Here is a 17,462-nt window from a genome sequence, read left to right as displayed (position 1 = left end):
ATATGTGATGTATTTTTCGCCATACAGGTATTATACATTGCTGCCCAGGGCGCCCCCCCCCAGCGCCCTGCACCCTCCGTGACCGCTGTGTGAAGTGTGCTGACAACAATGGCGCACAGCTGCAGTGCTGTGCGCTACCTGATGAAGACTGAGAGTCTTCTGCCGCCTGGTTCCGGACCTCTTCATCTTCAGCGTCTGCAAGGGGGGTCGGCGGCGCGGCTCCGGGACGAACCCCAGGGCGAGCCCTGTGTTCCGACTCCCTCTGGAGCTATGTCCAGTAGCCTAAGAATCCAATCCATCCTGCACGCAGGTGAGTTGAAAATCTCTCCCCTAAGTCCCTCGATGCAGTGAGCCTGTTGCCAGCAGGACTCACTGAAAATAAAGAACCTAAAAACTTTTTCTAAGTAACTCTTTAAGAGAGCCACCTAGATTGCACCCTTCTCGGCCGGGCACAAAAACCTAACTGAGGCTTGGAGGAGGGTCATAGGGGGAGGAGCCAGTACACACCATGTGATCCTAAAAGCTTGCTTTTGTGCCCTGTCTCCTGCGGAGCCGCTATTCCCCATGGTCCTGACGGAGTCCCCAGCATCCACTAGGACGTTAGAGAAAACTAATAATTACTTACAAAAAAAGAAAAAAAAGATAACTAATATGGCACTGCATTGTGCAGCCGACTCATAGGAAAGCATTGTTTATCATTCAGTGTGAAGCATGAGAGCACTGAATGTACAGTAACACTCCTATTCACAGCTCGGCACAATATACTTCAAGGAAAAAGAACACATTTTGTACGCACTTAAAGCTTTTATTACTGGCAAACATACTGACGTAGCGTTTAGAAGGTGAACACAATCCGCTTCACTAACAAAACAATACGTAAAGCATATTCTCTTGTGACAAAGCTACAGCATTAAGAGGCACATGTACTGTATGCAGAGCTAGAGACAATATAGAACTATAAAATAGGAACTGGAAAACCTACCGACAGAGCCTAACTGCTTGTAGAATCTGTATTCCAAATGCAGCTGCGGTGCCCTGGATTTCATAGGTTCCTGTTAAAGAATACATGAACATGTTATTTAAGAATATAGAGGTATAAAAGCAGACTGAATGACTACTTCCATTATGTGACTGAACAAGAAACTCCTTTATATTTGGCCATAAACACACTTCACTATTAATTCTCAATACTATAATATTTCAAAGACAAAGTTAGTGGAACTTACTTGTCTGCTGCAGGTCTATTAAAGGCAATTACATCATAAATAATCAATTAGTTCCAAGACCATATAAAAGCCCAGGGCAGCAGGCGGGAAGGGGGATCTTGTGTACAGGATGTGGCAGTCTCAGTGCTCATTCACACATAATATAAGCCATGTTTTATCCACAGTGCATATTTTTTTTTTTTTTTTAGTTTATCATGAGCTTAATGGATCTCCTACACATCAGCAATGTAATTTGCTGGAAGAGTATGTGTGGTCTGGTCTGTTCTGTTCGCATATGATGCAACAGTCAAACCTGATAAATGCTTCACTTTTGGTGTAGTTCACATACAGGGTTCAGTAGAGAATGACGGCAGTCAGAACACCGACCGTGGTATGCTGCAGATCAGAATCCCAACAGGGGAAGGCTGGTATACTTACCTTCCCCAAATGTTCCCTTAACCCTCTCCGCAGCCTCAAACTAATGCCCCCCTCCCCAGCCTAGACCTAACCCTCCGTGATGGCGCATTAACCTAAACGCCCCATTCCTGCAGCCTAAATCTAACCTTCGCTATCCCCGCAGCCTAACCCTAACTGTTTTACACGGCTAATCCCCGTCTGTTTGGGCGCGGCATGCATGGGTGCCCAAACAACAAATGAATAGTGACAATTGTTTGGGCGTCTAAACAATCCTGTTTAGAGGAGATTTTTAGATGGGAAAACTCAATTGTTTTGGGCAATGTGCAACCATGCACCTATGATCCCCAAATTTACACATCTACCTCAAACCATTTCCCCTCTGTTGATGATCTCTTCTTGGATGTCCTAAGGCCTTTTAAAGAAGTTCATCAAGATAGGAATCTTAAATTATACATAAGAATCCCTTAGGAGTTAATAATTGGGGAAATTAAAAATGAGGTTTAGAGTCCAGCACTTATCTCTCTCAAGCCACTTAGAAGTTACCAGTGTGCTTGAGAGTTCACTTTCTTATATACAATATAAACTGCTGCTACACATCTAACTTTGCAAAACCGTTACAGCAGCAGTATCCAGAATCCAGGATTCATTATAACTATCCAAGCTATGAATAGCAAATCACACCCTGTCAGTGTTATATAAGGCTAGTGGCGAGATTCAATTCCTGTCTGACAGGGAATGCAGGCGCCAGCAGCTAATCGGGCCTGGGGAAACAACTGAAATGCTCCGTTGGATGGCATCTACTGGCTGCCAGCAGCGCAAATAATTGAATCTCACCCTGTGGGCCTAATTCAGACCCGATCGTAGCAGCAGCTTTGTTAGCAGATGTGCAATACCATGTGCACTGCAGGGGAGAGAGATACAACATGTGCAGAGAGAGTTAGATTTGGGTGGGTTACTTGGTTTCTGTGCAGGGTAAATATTGACTGCTTTATATTTACACTGCAATTTAGATTTCAGTTTTAACACACCCCACCCAAATAGAACTCTCTCTGCACATGTTATATCTCCCCCCCCCCCCCCTCCCCAACAAGTCAATTTGTCAGAATTCTCCCCTCGTCAAATGCGAGTGCTGTTATTGAGAAAATTAAAGTGTAAAAGCTCACAGAACAGGATGTCAGAATGCTAAAGCACACACTGCGTATACTGTATATCATCTATCCTTTGTTACAACATAAGCAGACGTATTCATTGCTCTTCATGAAGTTGCTTTCTATGGCTAAGCAGCTGCACACAAGCTTCAGGTAACCATACAGAATGCCAACATCAGCTGGAGTGGAATAAAGCATGCTGCCAATAGATTAAGCAGTAAAATCACATTTGCTGGAGTGATAAATCATGCTTCCCCATCTGGGAGTCTCATACATGAATCTAGGTTTGGTGGAGGTGGAGGCATAAAAGGTGTGGGCCTGCTTTTCATGGTTTGGCCTAAGCCCCTTTGTTCCAGAAAACAGTCATAATACAACAGCATATAATTGGGCCTGATTCATGTTTGTAAGTAAAGCAAAAAAAGCAAGTAACTGTGTCTGGTATATGTGTAATACGGTATGCCGGCGGTCCGAAGACAGACAGTGGCATCCCGATGCATACTCTACCCCCACCACCTAAACCTAACTCTCCCCGGTGGTGCATAAACCTAACTCCCCACTCCCCGCAGCCTTACCCTAATCCTCCCTTCTCCACAGCCTACCTCCACCCTCCAACACACACACCTGCAACCAAAACCTAGGAGTGACCTGCATACTTACGGTCCGATGTTGGCAGTCAGAATTCAGACGGCAGCATTCCAAGTGATGTTGACATGCCAGCGCCGGCATTCTACCCACGTCAGGATTCCAGTACCGGGATTTTAAGCGCCGACATCCCAACTACCAGCATCCTGACCACATCCCATCTAGAGCAAGACATGTTGCCATGCAAGGTGAGCAGATACACTTATTCTTTCTTTGTAGGGTAAATACTGGCTGCTTCTGCATGAAAACCACATACAGTTTTATATTTACACTGCATTTCAGTTTGAACTCACCCCTCCCAAATCTAAATCTCTCTGTACATGCTACATCTGCCCCACCTGCAGTGCAACATGCTTTTGCCCAATTGTTTGCTTTCTTGCTTTGCTTACAAACATGAAATCAGGCCCAATAGCATGCTAGATAACTGTGTGCTTCCAGCTTTGGGGATATCCTATTAGCCCCGGTAATTTACCGGGGCTAATTGTCCAGCCGGGGGCTTTATAATTAGCCCCGATAAGCCGGCATGAGATGCGACTTATCTGGGATTTTGTTTCCAAATCTCAGGAAACAATCCGATTTCATTCGAAACCGGGGCTGTTTCTACCGAAAACACACAGGTTTCACTGAATTTAGGATAGCCTGTACATCGGGAAAAATCGCAAAAAAATAAGAATTTACTTACCGATAATTCTATTTCTCGGAGTCCGTAGTGGATGCTGGGGTTCCTGAAAGGACCATGGGGAATAGCGGCTCCGCAGGAGACAGGGCACAAAAGTAAAGCTTTCCGATCAGGTGGTGTGCACTGGCTCCTCCCCCTATGACCCTCCTCCAAGCCAGTTAGGTACTGTGCCCGGACGAGCGTACACAATAAGGGAGGAATTTTGAATCCCGGGTAAGACTCATACCAGCCACACCAATCACACCGTACAACTTGTGATCTAAACCCAGTTAACAGTATGATAACAGCGGAGCCTCTGAAAAGATGGCTCACCACAATAATAACCCGATTTTTGTAACTATGTACAAGTATTGCAGATAAACCGCACTTGGGATGGGCGCCCAGCATCCACTACGGACTCCGAGAAATAGAATTATCGGTAAGTAAATTCTTATTTTCTCTATCGTCCTAGTGGATGCTGGGGTTCCTGAAAGGACCATGGGGATTATACCAAAGCTCCCAAACGGGCGGGAGAGTGCGGATGACTCTGCAGCACCGAATGAGAGAACTCCAGGTCCTCCTTAGCCAGGGTATCAAATTTGTAGAATTTAGCAAACGTGTTTGCCCCTGACCAAGTAGTTGCTCGGCAAAGTTGTAAAGCCGAGACCCCTCGGGCAGCCGCCCAAGATGAGCCCACCTTCCTTGTGGAATGGGCATTTACATATTTTGGCTGTGGCAGGCCTGCCACAGAATGTGCAAGCTGAATTGTATTACACATCCAACTAGCAATAGTCTGCTTAGAAGCAAGAGCACCCAGTTTGTTGGGTGCATACAGGATAACAGCAAGTCAGTTTTCCTGACTCCAGCCGTCCTGGAACATATTTTCAGGGCCCTGACAACATCTAGCAACTTGGAGTCCTCCAAGTCCCTAGTAGGTGCAAGGCACCACAATAAGCTGGTTCAGGTGAAACACTGACACCACCTTAGGGAGAGAACTGGGGACGAGTCCGCAGCTCTGCCCTGTCCGAATGGACAAACAGATATGGGCTTTTTTGAGAAAAAACCACCAATTTGACACTCGCCTGGTCCAGGCAAGGGCCAAGAGCATGGTCACTTTTCATGTGGGATGCTTCAAATCCACAGATTTGACTGGTTTTAAACCAATGTGATTTGAGGAATCCCAGAACTACGTTGAGATCCCACAGTGCCACTGGAGGCACAAAAGGGGGTTGTATATGCAATACTCCCTTGACAAACTTCTGGACTTCAGGAACTGAAGCCAATTTTTTCTGGAAGAAAATCGACAGGGCCGAAATTTGAACCTTAATGGACCCCAATTTGAGGCCCATAGACACTCCTGTTTGCAGGAAATGCAGGAAACGACCGAGTTGAAATTTCTTTGTGGGGCCTTCCTGGCCTCACACCACGCAACATATTTTCGCCACATGTGGTGATAATGTTGTGCGGTCACCTCCTTTCTGGCTTTGACCAGGGTAGGAATGACCTCTTCCGGAATGCCTTTTTCCCTTAGGATCCGGCTTTCCACCGCCATGCCGACAAAACGCAGCTGCGGTAAGTCTTGGAACAGACATGGTACTTGCTGAAGCAAGTCCCTTCTTAGCGGCAGAGGCCATAAGACCTCTGTAAGCATCTCTTGAAGTTCCGGGTACCAAGTCCTTCTTGGCCAATCCGGAGCCATGAGTATAGTTCTTACTCCTCTACGTCTTATAATTCTCAGCACCTTAGGTATGAGAAGCAGAGGAGGGAACACATACACCGACTGGTACACCCACGGTGTTACCAGAACGTCCACAGCTATTGCCTGAGGGTCTCTTGACCTGGCGCAATACCTGTCCCGTTTTTTGTTCAGACGGGACGCCATCATGTCCACCTTTGGTATTTCCCAACGGTTTACAATCATGTGGAAAAAACTTCCCGATGAAGTTTCCACTCTCCCGGGTGGAGGTCGTGCCTGCTGAGGAAGTCTGCTTCCCAGTTTCCATTCCCGGGATGAAACACTGCTGACAGTGCTATCACGTGATTTTCCGCCCAGCGAAAAGTCCTTGCAGTTTTTGCCATTGCCCTCCTGCTTCTTGTGTCGCCCTGTCTGTTTACGTGGGCGACTGCCGTGATGTTTTTCCCACTGGATCAATACCGGCTGACCGTGAAGCAGAGGTCTTGCTAAGCTTAGAGCATTATAAATTTACCCTTAGCTCCAGTATATTTATGTGGAGAAAAGTCTCCAGACTTGATCACACTCCCTGGAAATTTTTTCCTTGTGTGACTGCTCCCCAGCCTCTCGGGCTGGGCTCCGTGGTCACCAGCATCCAATCCTGAATGCCGAATCTGCGGCCCTCTAGAAGATGAGCACTCTATAACCACCACAGGAGAGACACCCTTGTCCTTGGATATAGGGTTATCCGCCGATGCATCTGAAGATGCGATCCGGACCATTTGTCCAGCAGATCCCACTGAAAAGTTCTTGCGTGAAATCTGCCGAATGGAATTGCTTCGTAGGAAGCCACCATTTTTACCAGGACCCTTGTGCAATGATGCACTGTTTTTAGGAGGTTCCTGACTAGCTCGGATAACTCCCTGGCTTTCTCTTCCGGGAGAAACACCTTTTTCTGGACTGTGTCCAGAATCATCCCTAGGCACAGCAGACGTGTCGTCGGAATCAGCTGCGATTTTGGAATATTTAGAATCCACCCGTGCTGTTGTAGCAGTATCCTAGATAGTGCTACTCCGACCTCCAACTGTTCCCTGGACTATGCCCTTATCAGGAGATCGTCCAAGTAAGGGATAATTAAGACGCCTTTTCTTCGAAGAAGAATCATCATTTCGGCCATTACCTTGGTAAAGACCCGGGGTGCCGTGGACAATCCAAACGGCAGCGTCTGAAACTGATAGTGACAGTTCTGCACCACGAACCTGAGGTACCCTTAGTGAGAAGGGCAAATTTGGGACATAGAGGTAAGCATCCCTGATGTCCCGGGACACTATATAGTCCCCTTCTTCCTGGTTCGTTATCACTGCTCTGAGTGACTCCATCTTGATTTGAACCTTTGTAAGTGTTCAAAAAAATTTTTAGAATAAGTCTCACCTAGCCTTCTGGCTTCAGTACCACAATATAGTGTGGAATAATACCCCTTTTCTTGTAGTAGGAGGGGTAATTTAATTATCACCTGCTGGGAATACAGCTTGTGAATTTTTTTCCATACTGCCTCCTTGTCGGAGGGAGACCTTGGTAAAGCAGACTTCAGGAGCCTGCGAAGGGGAAACGTCTCGACATTCCACTCTGTACCCCTGGGATACTACTTGTAGGATCCAGGGGTCCTGTACGGTCTCAGCGCCATGCTGAGAACTTGTCAGAAGCGGTGGAACGCTTCTGTTCCTGGGAATGGGCTGCCTGCTGCAGTCTTCTTCCCTTTCCTCTATCCCTGGGCAGATATGATCTTATAGGGACGAAAGGACTGAGGCTGAAAAGACGGTGTCTTTTTCTGCAGAGATGTGACTTAGGGTAAAAACGGTGGATTTTCCAGCAGTTGCCGTGGCCACCAGATCCGATGGACCGACCCCAAATAACTCCTCTTCCTTTATACGGCAATACACCTTTGTGCCGTTTGGAATCTGCATCACCTGACCACTGTCGTGTCCATAACATCTTCTGGCAGTTATGGACATCGCATTTACTCTTGATGCCAGAGTGCAAATATCTCTCTGTGCATCTCGCATATATAGAAATGCATCCTTTAAATGCTCTATAGTCAATAAAATACTGTCCCTGTCAAGGGTATCAATATTTTTAGTCAGGGAATCCGACCAAGCCACCCCAGCTCTGCACATCCAGGCTGAGGCGATCGCTGGTCGCAGTATAACACCAGTATGTGTGTATATACTTTTTATGATATTTTCCAGCCTCCTGTCAGCTGGTCCTTGAGGACGGCCCTATCTATAGACGGTACCGCCACTTGTTTTGATAAGCGTGTGAGCGCCTTATCCACCCTAAGGGGTGTTTCCCAACGCGCCCTAACTTCTGGCGGGAAAGGGTATACCGCCCATAATTTTCTATCGGGGGGAACCCACGCATCATCACACACTTTATTTAATTTATCTGATTCAGGAAAAACTATGGTAGTTTTTTCACATCCCACATAATACCCTCTTTTGTGGTACTTGTAGTATCAGAAATATGTAACACCTCCTTCATTGCCTTTAACGTGTGGCCCTAATAAGGAATACGTTTGTTTATTCACCGTCGACACTGGATTCAGTGTCCCTGTCTGTGTCGACCGACTAAAGTAAACGGGCGTTTTAAAAACCCCTGACGGTGTTTTTGAGACGTTTGGACCGGTACTAATTGTTTGTCGGCCGTCTCATGTCGTCAACCGACCTTGCAGCGTGTTGACATTATCACGTAATTCCCTAAATAAGCCATCCATTCCGGTGTCGACTCCCTAGAGAGTGACATCACCATTACAGGCAATTGCTCCGCCTCCTCACCAACATCGTCCTCCTACATGTCGACACACACGTACCGACACACAGCACACACACAGGGAATGCTCTGATAGAGGACAGGACCCACTAGCCCTTTGGAGAGACAGAGGGAGAGTTTGCCAGCACACACCAAAAACGCTATAATTATATAGGGACAACCTTATATAAGTGTTTTCCCTTATAGCATTTTTTATATATTTCTAACGCCAAATTAGTGCCCCCCCTCTCTGTTTTAACCCTGTTTCTGTAGTGCAGTGCAGGGGAGAGCCTGGGAGCCTTCCCTCCAGTCTTTCTGTGAGGGAAAATGGCGCTGTGTGCTGAGGAGATAGGCCCCGCCCCTTTTTCGGCGGCCTCGTCTCCCGCTCTTAACGGATTCTGGCAGGGGTTAAATATCTCCATATAGCCCCCGGAGGCTATATGTGAGGTATTTTTAGCCAAAATAGGTATTCATTTGCCTCCCAGGGCGCCCCCCTCCCAGCGCCCTGCACCCTCAGTGACTGCCGTGTGAAGTGTGCTGAGAGGAAAATGGCGCACAGCTGCAGTGCTGTGCGCTACCTTTAGAAGACTGAGGAGTCTTCTGCCGCCGATTCTGGACCTCTTCTTACTTCAGCATCTGCAAGGGGGCCGGCGGCAAGGCTCCGGTGACCATCCAGGCTGTACCTGTGATCGTCCCTCTGGAGCTGATGTCCAGTAGCCAAGAAGCCAATCCATCCTGCACGCAGGTGAGTTCACTTCTTCTCCCCTAAGTCCCTCGTTGCAGTGATCCTGTTGCCAGCAGGACTCACTGTAAAGTAAAAAACCTAAGCTAAACTTTTCTAAGCAGCTCTTTAGGAGAGCCACCTAGATTGCACCCTTCTCGGCCGGGCACAAAAATCTAACTGGCTTGGAGGAGGGTCATAGGGGGAGGAGCCAGTGCACACCACCTGATCGGAAAGCTTTACTTTTGTGCCCTGTCTCCTGCGGAGCCGCTATTCCCCATGGTCCTTTCAGGAACCCCAGCATCCACTAGGACGATAGAGAAACATACGTTTTTCAGACCCGATGTTTTACCGGGGGTTAAATGGATAACCCCCTTTGTGGCAACTATTCGGGATAATGCCCTCTCATTTCAGCACGACAGTGACCCTTTGCAGAAAGTGAGGTCCATTAATAATAAGATTTTACTCACCGGTAAATCTATTTCTCGTAGTCCGTAGTGGATGCTGGGACTCCGTAAGGACCATGGGGATTAGCGGCTCCGCAGGAGACTGGGCACAACTAAAGAAAGCTTTAGGACTACCTGGTGTGCACTGGCTGCTCCCTCTATGACCCTCCTCCAGACCTCAGTTAGGATACTGTGCCCGGAAGAGCTGACACAATAAGGAAGGATTTTGAATCCCGGGTAAGACTCATACCAGCCACACCAATCACACCGTATAGCTCGTGATACTATACCCAGTTAACAGTATGAACAATAACTGAGCCTCTCAACAGATGGCTCAACAATAACCCTTTAGTTAAACAATAACTATATACAAGTATTGCAGACAATCCGCACTTGGGATGGGCGCCCAGCATCCACTACGGACTACGAGAAATAGATTTACCGGTGAGTAAAATCTTATTTTCTCTAACGTCCTAAGTGGATGCTGGGACTCATTAAGGACCATGGGGATTATACCAAAGCTCCCAAACGGGCGGGAGAGTGCGGATGACTCTGCAGCACCGAATGGGCAAACTCTAGGTCCTCCTCAGCCAGGGTGTCAAACTTGTAGAATTTAGCAAATGTGTTTGACCCCGACCAAGTAGCTGCTCGGCAAAGTTGTAGAGCCGAGACCCCTCGGGCAACCGCCCAAGAAGAGCCCACCTTCCTCGTGCAATGGGCTTTCACTGATTTAGGATGCGGCAGTCCAGCCGCAGAATGTGCATGCTGAATCGTACTACAGATCTAGCGAGCAATAGTCTGCTTTGAAGCAGGAGCACCCAGCTTGTTGGGTGCATACAGGATAAACAACGAGTCAGTTTTCCTGACACTAGCTGTCCTGGAAACATAAATTTTCAGGGCCCTGACTACGTCCAACAACTTGGAAGCCTCCAAGTCTTTAGTAGCCGCAGGCACCACGATGGGTTGGTTCAAATGAAAGGCAGATACCACCTTAGGAAGAAACTGGGGACGAGTCCTCAAATCTGCCCTATCCATATGGAAAATCAGATAAGGGCTTTTACATGACAAAGCCGCCAATTCTGACACACGCCTGGCCGAAGCCAAGGCCAACAGCATGACCACTTTCCACGTGAGATATTTTAATTCCACGGTTTTAAGTGGCTTAAACCAATGTGACTTAGGAAATCCAACACCACGTTGAGATCCCAAGGTGCCACTGGAGGCACAAAAGGGGGCTGAATATGCTGCACTCCCTTAACAAAAGTCTGAACTTCAGGTAGTCAAGCCAGTTCTCTCTGGAAGAAAATCGATAGAGCCGAAATCTGGACCTTAATGGAACCCAATTTTAGGACCATAGTCAACCCTGACTGTAGGAAGTGCAGAAAACGGCCCAGCTGAAATTCCTCCGTTGGGACCTTCCTGGCCTCACACCACGCAACATATTTTTGCCAAATGCGGTGATAATGGTTTGCGGTCACTTCTTTCCTAGCTTTAATCAGCGTAGGAATGACTTCCTCCGGAATGCCCTTTTCCTTCAGGATCCGGTGTTCAACCGCCATGCCGTCAAACGCAGCCGCGGTAAGTCTTGGAACAGACAGGGCCCCTGCTGCAGCAGGTCCTGTCTGAGCGGCAGAGGCCATGGGTCCTCTGAGATCATTTCTTGAAGTTCCGGGTACCAAGCTCTTCTTGGCCAACCCGGAACAATGAGTATAGTTCTTACTCCTCTTCTCCTTATTATCCTCAGTACCTTGGGTATGAGAGGAAGAGGAGGGAACACATAAACCGACCGGTACACCCACGTTGTCACTAGAGCGTCCACAGCTATCGCCTGAGGGTCTCTTGACCTGGCGCAATATCTTTCTAGCTTTTTGTTTAGGCGGGATGCCATCATGTCCACCTGTGGCCTTTCCCAACGGTTTACAATCAGTTAGAAAACTTCTGGATGAAGTCCCCACTCTCCCGGGTGGAGGTCGTGCCTGCTGAGGAAGTCTGTTTCCCAGTTGTCCACTCCCGGAATGAACACTGCTGACAGTGCTAACACGTGATTTTCCGCCCATCGGAGAATCCTTGTGGCTTCTGCCATCGCCGTCCTGCTTCTTGTGCCGCCCTGTCGGTTTACATGGGCGACTGCCGTGATGTTGTCTGACTGGATCAGTACCGGCTGGTTTTGAAGCAGGGGTTTTGCCTGACTTAGGGCATTGAAAATGGCCCTCAGTTCCAGAATATTTATGTGTAGGGAAGTCTCCCGACTTGACCATAGTCCTTGGAAGTTTCTTCCCTGTGTGACTGCCCCCCAGCCTCGAAGGCTGGCATCCGTGGTCACCAGGACCCAGTCCTGTATGCCGAATCTGCAGCCCTCTTGAAGATGAGCACTTTGCAGCCACCACAGCAGAGACACCCTGGTCCTTGGAGACAGGGTTATCAGCCGATGCATCTGAAGATGCGATCCGGACCACTTGTCCAACAGGTCCCACTGAAAAGTTCTTGCATGGAACCTGCCGAATGGAATTGCTTCGTAGGAAGCTACCATTTTTCCCAGGACTCGCGTGCAGTGATGCACCGACACCTGTTTTGGTTTTAGGAGGCCTCTGACTAGAGATGACAGCTCCTTGGCCTTCTCCTCCGGGAGAAACACTTTTTTCTGTTCTGTGTCCAGAACCATCCCCAGGAACAGTAGACGTGTCGTAGGGACCAGCTGTGACTTTGGAATATTTAGAATCCAACCGTGCTGTTGTAGCACCTCCCGAGATAGTGCTACCCCGACCAACAACTGCTCCCTGGACCTCGCCTTTATCAGGAGATCGTCCAAGTACGGGATAATTAAAACTCCCTTTTTTCGAAGGAGTATCATCATTTCGGCCATTACCTTGGTAAATACCCTCGGTGCCGTGGATAGACCAAACGGCAACGTCTGGAATTGGTAATGACAATCCTGTACCACAAATCTAAGGTACTCCTGGTGAGGATGGTAAATGGGGACATGCAGGTAAGCATCCTTGATGTCCAGTGATACCATGTAATCCCCCTCGTCCAGGCTTGCAATAACCGCCCTGAGCGATTCCATCTTGAACTTGAATTTTTTTATATATGTGTTCAAGGATTTCAAATTTAAAATGGGTCTCACCGAACCGTCCGGTTTCGGTACCACAAACATTGTGGAATAGTAACCCCGTCCTTGTTGAAGGAGGGGCACCTTGACTATCACCTGCTGGGAATACAGCTTGTGAATTGCCTCTAGTACTGCCTCCCTGCCTGAGGGAGTTGTTGGCAAGGCAGATTTGAGGAAACGGCGGGGGGGAGACGTCTCGAATTCCAGCTTGTACCCCTGAGATACTACTTGAAGGATCCAGGGATCCACCCGTGAGCGAGCCCACTGATTGCTGAAGTTTTTGAGACGGGCCCCCACCGTGCCTGGCTCCGCCTGTGGAGCCCCAGCGTCATGCTGTGGACTTAGAGGAAGCGGGGGAGGACTTTTGCTCCTGGGAACTGGCTGTATGCTGCAGCTTTTTCCCTCTACCTCTGCCTCTGGGCAGAAAGGACGCGCCTTTAACCCGCTTGCCCTTATGGGGCCGAAAGGACTGTACCTGATAATACGGTGCTTTCTTTGGCTGTGAGGGAACATGGGGTAAAAATGCTGACTTCCCAGCTGTTGCTGTGGAAACGAGGTCCGAGAGAACAACTCCTCACCCTTATAAGGCAAAACTTCCATGTGCCTTTTAGAATCAGCATCACCTGTCCACTGCCGAGTCCATAACCCTCTCCTGGCAGAAATGGACATTGCACTTATTTTAGATGCCAGCCGGCAAATATCCCTCTGTGCATCTCTCATGTATAAGACTGCGTCTTTAATATGCTCTACGGTTAGCAATATAGTGTCCCTGTCTAGGGTATCAATATTTTCCGACAGGGAATCTGACCACGCAGCTGCAGCACTGCACATCTATGCTGAAGCAATAGCTGGTCTCAGTAGAATACCTGTGTGTGTATATACAGACTTCAGGATAGCCTCCTGCTTCCTATCAGCAGGCTCCTTTAGGGCGGCCGTATCCGGAGACGGTAGTGCCACCTTTTTTGACAAGCGTGTGAGCGCTTTATCCACCCTGGCGGGAAAGGGTACGTCATTAGTAACCTTTTAGAAATTACCAGTTTCTTATCGGGGGAAGCCCACGCTTCTTCACACACTTCATTTAATTCCTCAGATGGAGGAAAAACTACTGGTAGTTTTTTCTCTCCAAACATAATACCCTTTTTTGTGGTTCCTGGGGTAACATCAGAAATGTGCAACACATTTTTCATTGCCTCAATCATGTAACGTGTGGCCCTATTGGAAGTTACATTAGTCTCATCGTCGTCGACACTGGAGTCAGTATCCGTGTCGACATCTGTGTCTGCCATCTGAGGTAGCGGGCGTTTTAGAGCCCCTGATGGCTTTTGAGACGCCTGGGCAGGCACAGGCTGAGAAGCCGGCTGTCCCATATTTGGTATGTCGTCAAACCTTTTATGTAAGGTGTCGACACTGTCGCGTAATTCCTTCCACATAACCATCCACTCAGGTGTCGACCCCGCAGGGGGTGACATCACATTTATCGGCATCTGCTCCGCCTCCACATAAGCCTCCTCATCAAACATGTCAACACAGCCGTACCGACACACCGCACACACACAGGGAATGCTCTGACAGAGGACAGGACCCCACAAAGCCCTTTGGGGAGACAGAGAGAGAGTATGCCAGCACACACCAGAGCGCTATATAACACAGGGATGAACACTATAACTGAGTGATTTTCCCTTATAGCTGCTTATATATATACTGCTGCGCCTAAATTTAGTGCCCCCCCTCTCTTTTTTACCCTTTGTAGTCTTGAAACTGCAGGGGAGAGCCTGGGAGCGATCCTTCCAGCGGAGCTGTGAGGGAAAAATGGCGCCAGTGTGCTGAGGGAGATAGCCCCGCCCCTTTTTCGTCGGGCTTCTCCCGCTTTTTTATGGATCCTGGCAGGGGTATTTTTCACATATATAGCCTCTAGGACTATATATTGTGATTATTTTGCCAGCCAAGGTGTTAATATTGCTGCTCAGGGCGCCGCAGTCTCAATTTTAGTGTGGATCTTTAAGGGATGTGGCAATCCCTAATTTTTATCCAATAATCCACATATATTGCCAACCTGATTACATTCTATATATTCCATTATACCAGACCAGCTTAAAATCCTTCTCTGTTTAAAGATTTTATTCATAGGTATAGAGTTGTGTCATTCAAGGAGATAGCGCTCCTCTAGGAATATATATCAACCCCATATATCATGACCCTTATAATATATTTCATAATGTAATTGAGCATATGGTATCTGATATTTAAACATAGTGGTGCTAATAAAATTTGTAGCCTCCACAGTTTCTACACTCTCCCCAAGATAATCACTATGTTGTTCAATTGAAGCAAATGGCTACTTTTCAATTCTAAATATTTACCCAATTATTAGCTACAATATAATAGATTACACTCACACTGATTCAACGTTATATCTTATCAGACAGCCGCCATCTGGTTCTTAGTGTTCTCTATAGTACACTGTAACAATAATAAGAATTTACTTATCGATAATTCTATTTCTCGTAGTCCGTAGTGGATGCTGGGGACTCCGTCAGGACCATGGGGAATAGCGGCTCAGCAGGAGACAGGGCACAAAAGTAAAAGCTTTAGGATCAGGTGGTGTGCACTGGCTCCTCCCCCTATGACCCTCCTCCAAGCCTCAGTTAGGATACTGTGCCCGGACGAGCGTACACAATAAGGAAGGATTTTGAATCCCGGGTAAGACTCATACCAGCCACACCAATCACACTGTACAACCTGTGATCTGAACCCAGTTAACAGCATGATAACAGCGGAGCCTCTGAAAAGATGGCTCACAACAATAATAACCCGATTTTTGTAACAATAACTATGTACAAGTATTGCAGACAATCCGCACTTGGGATGGGCGCCCAGCATCCACTACGGACTACGAGAAATAGAATTATCGGTAAGTAAATTCTTATTTGCTCTGACGTCCTAAGTGGATGCTGGGGACTCCGTCAGGACCATGGGGATTATACCAAAGCTCCCAAACGGGCGGGAGAGTGCGGATGACTCTGCAGCACCGAGTGAGAGAACTCCAGGTCCTCCTCAGCCAGGGTGTGCCCCTGACCAAGTAGCAGCTCGGCAAAGTCGTAAAGCCGAGACCCCTCGGGCAGCCGCCCAAGATGAGCCCACCTTCCTTGTGGAATGGGCATTTACATATTTTGGCTGTGGCAGGCCTGCCACAGAATGTGCAAGCTGAATTGTACTACACATCCAACTAGCAATCGTCTGCTTAGAAGCAAGAGCACCCAGTTTGTTGGGTGCATACAGGATAACAGCAAGTCAGTTTTCCTGACTCCAGCCGTCCTGGAAACCTATATTTTCAGGGCCCTGACAACATCTAGCAACTTGGAGTCCTCCAAGTCCCTAGTAGCCGCAGGTACCACAATAAGCTGGTTCAGGTGAAACGCTGACACCACCTTAGGGAGAAACTGGGGACGAGTCCGCAGCTCTGCCCTGTCCGAATGGACAATCAGATATGGGCTTTTGTGAGACAAAGCCGCCAATTCTGACACTCGCCTGGCCGAGGCCAGGGCCAACATCATGGTCACTTTCCATGTGAGATATTTCAAATCCACAGATTTGAGCGGTTTAAACCAATGTGATTTGAGGAATCCCAGAACTACGTTGAGATCCCACAGTGCCACTGGAGGCACAAAAGGGGGTTGTATATGCAGTACTCCCTTGACAAACTTCTGGACTTCAGGAACTGAAGCCAATTCTTTCTGGAAGAAAATCGACAGGGCCGAAATTTGAACCTTAATGGATCCCAATTTGAGGCCCATAGACACTCCTGTTTGCAGGAAATGCAGGAATCGACCGAGTTGAAATTTCTTCGTGGGGCCCTCCTGGCCTCACACCACGCAACATATTTTCGCCACATGTGGTGATAATGTTGTGCGGTCACCTCCTTCCTGGCTTTGACCAAGGTAGGAATGACCTCTTACGGAATGCCTTTTTCCCTTAGGATCCGGCGTTCAACCGCCATGCCGTCAAACGCAGCCGCGGTAAGTCTTGGAACAGACATGGTACTTGCTGAAGCAAGTCCCTTCTTAGCGGCAGAGGCCATGAGTCCTCTGTGAGCATCTCTTGAAGTTCCGGGTACCAAGTCCTTCTTGGCCAATCCGGAACCACGAGTATAGTTCTTACTCCTCTACGTCTTATAATTCTCAGTACCTTAGGTATGAGAAGCAGAGGAGGGAACACATACACCGACTGGTACACCCACGGTGTTACCAGAACGTCCACAGCTATTGCCTGAGGGTCTCTTGACCTGGCGCAATACCTGTCCAGTTTTTTGTTCAGGCGGGACGCCATCATGTCCACCTTTGGTTTTTCCCAATGGTTCACAATCATGTGGAAGACTTCCGTGTGAAGTCCCCACTCTCCCGGGTGGAGGTCGTGCCTGCTGAGGAAGTCTGCTTCCCAGTTGTCCACTCCCGGAATGAACACTGCTGACAGTGCTATCACATGATTTTCCGCCCAGCGAAGAATCCTTGCAGCTTCTGCCATTGCCCTCCTGCTTCTTGTGTCGCCCTGTCTGTTTACGTGGGCGACTGCCGTGATGTTGTCCGACTGGATCAGCACCGGTTGACTTTGAAGCAGAGGTCTTCCTAGGCTCAGAGCATTG

The 17,462-nt window shown here is 48.1% G+C and overlaps 1 protein-coding gene across 7 annotated transcripts in view; it reads right to left on the bottom strand.

The window, feature by feature from the left end:
• Positions 1-17,462, bottom strand: part of CSNK1G3 (casein kinase 1 gamma 3) — a 383,972-nt gene that overhangs the window by 183,676 nt on the left and 182,834 nt on the right. For 6 of the 7 annotated variants that reach the window (XM_063964224.1, XM_063964222.1, XM_063964227.1 and 3 more), the window contains one exon: positions 983-1,052. The exons of the other annotated variant lie outside the window; for it this stretch is intronic. In XM_063964224.1, the coding sequence (XP_063820294.1) occupies positions 983-1,052 (70 nt within the window). The remainder of the gene's footprint in view (positions 1-982; positions 1,053-17,462) is intronic. 7 annotated transcript variants of the gene reach the window in all.

The sequence above is a fragment of the Pseudophryne corroboree genome, chromosome 1 (assembly GCF_028390025.1).
Source record: "Pseudophryne corroboree isolate aPseCor3 chromosome 1, aPseCor3.hap2, whole genome shotgun sequence".
NCBI classification, from domain to species: Eukaryota; Metazoa; Chordata; class Amphibia; order Anura; family Myobatrachidae; genus Pseudophryne; species Pseudophryne corroboree.
Note: the sequence above shows the minus strand (reverse complement) of the source record. Positions and strands in the feature narration are given on the sequence as shown.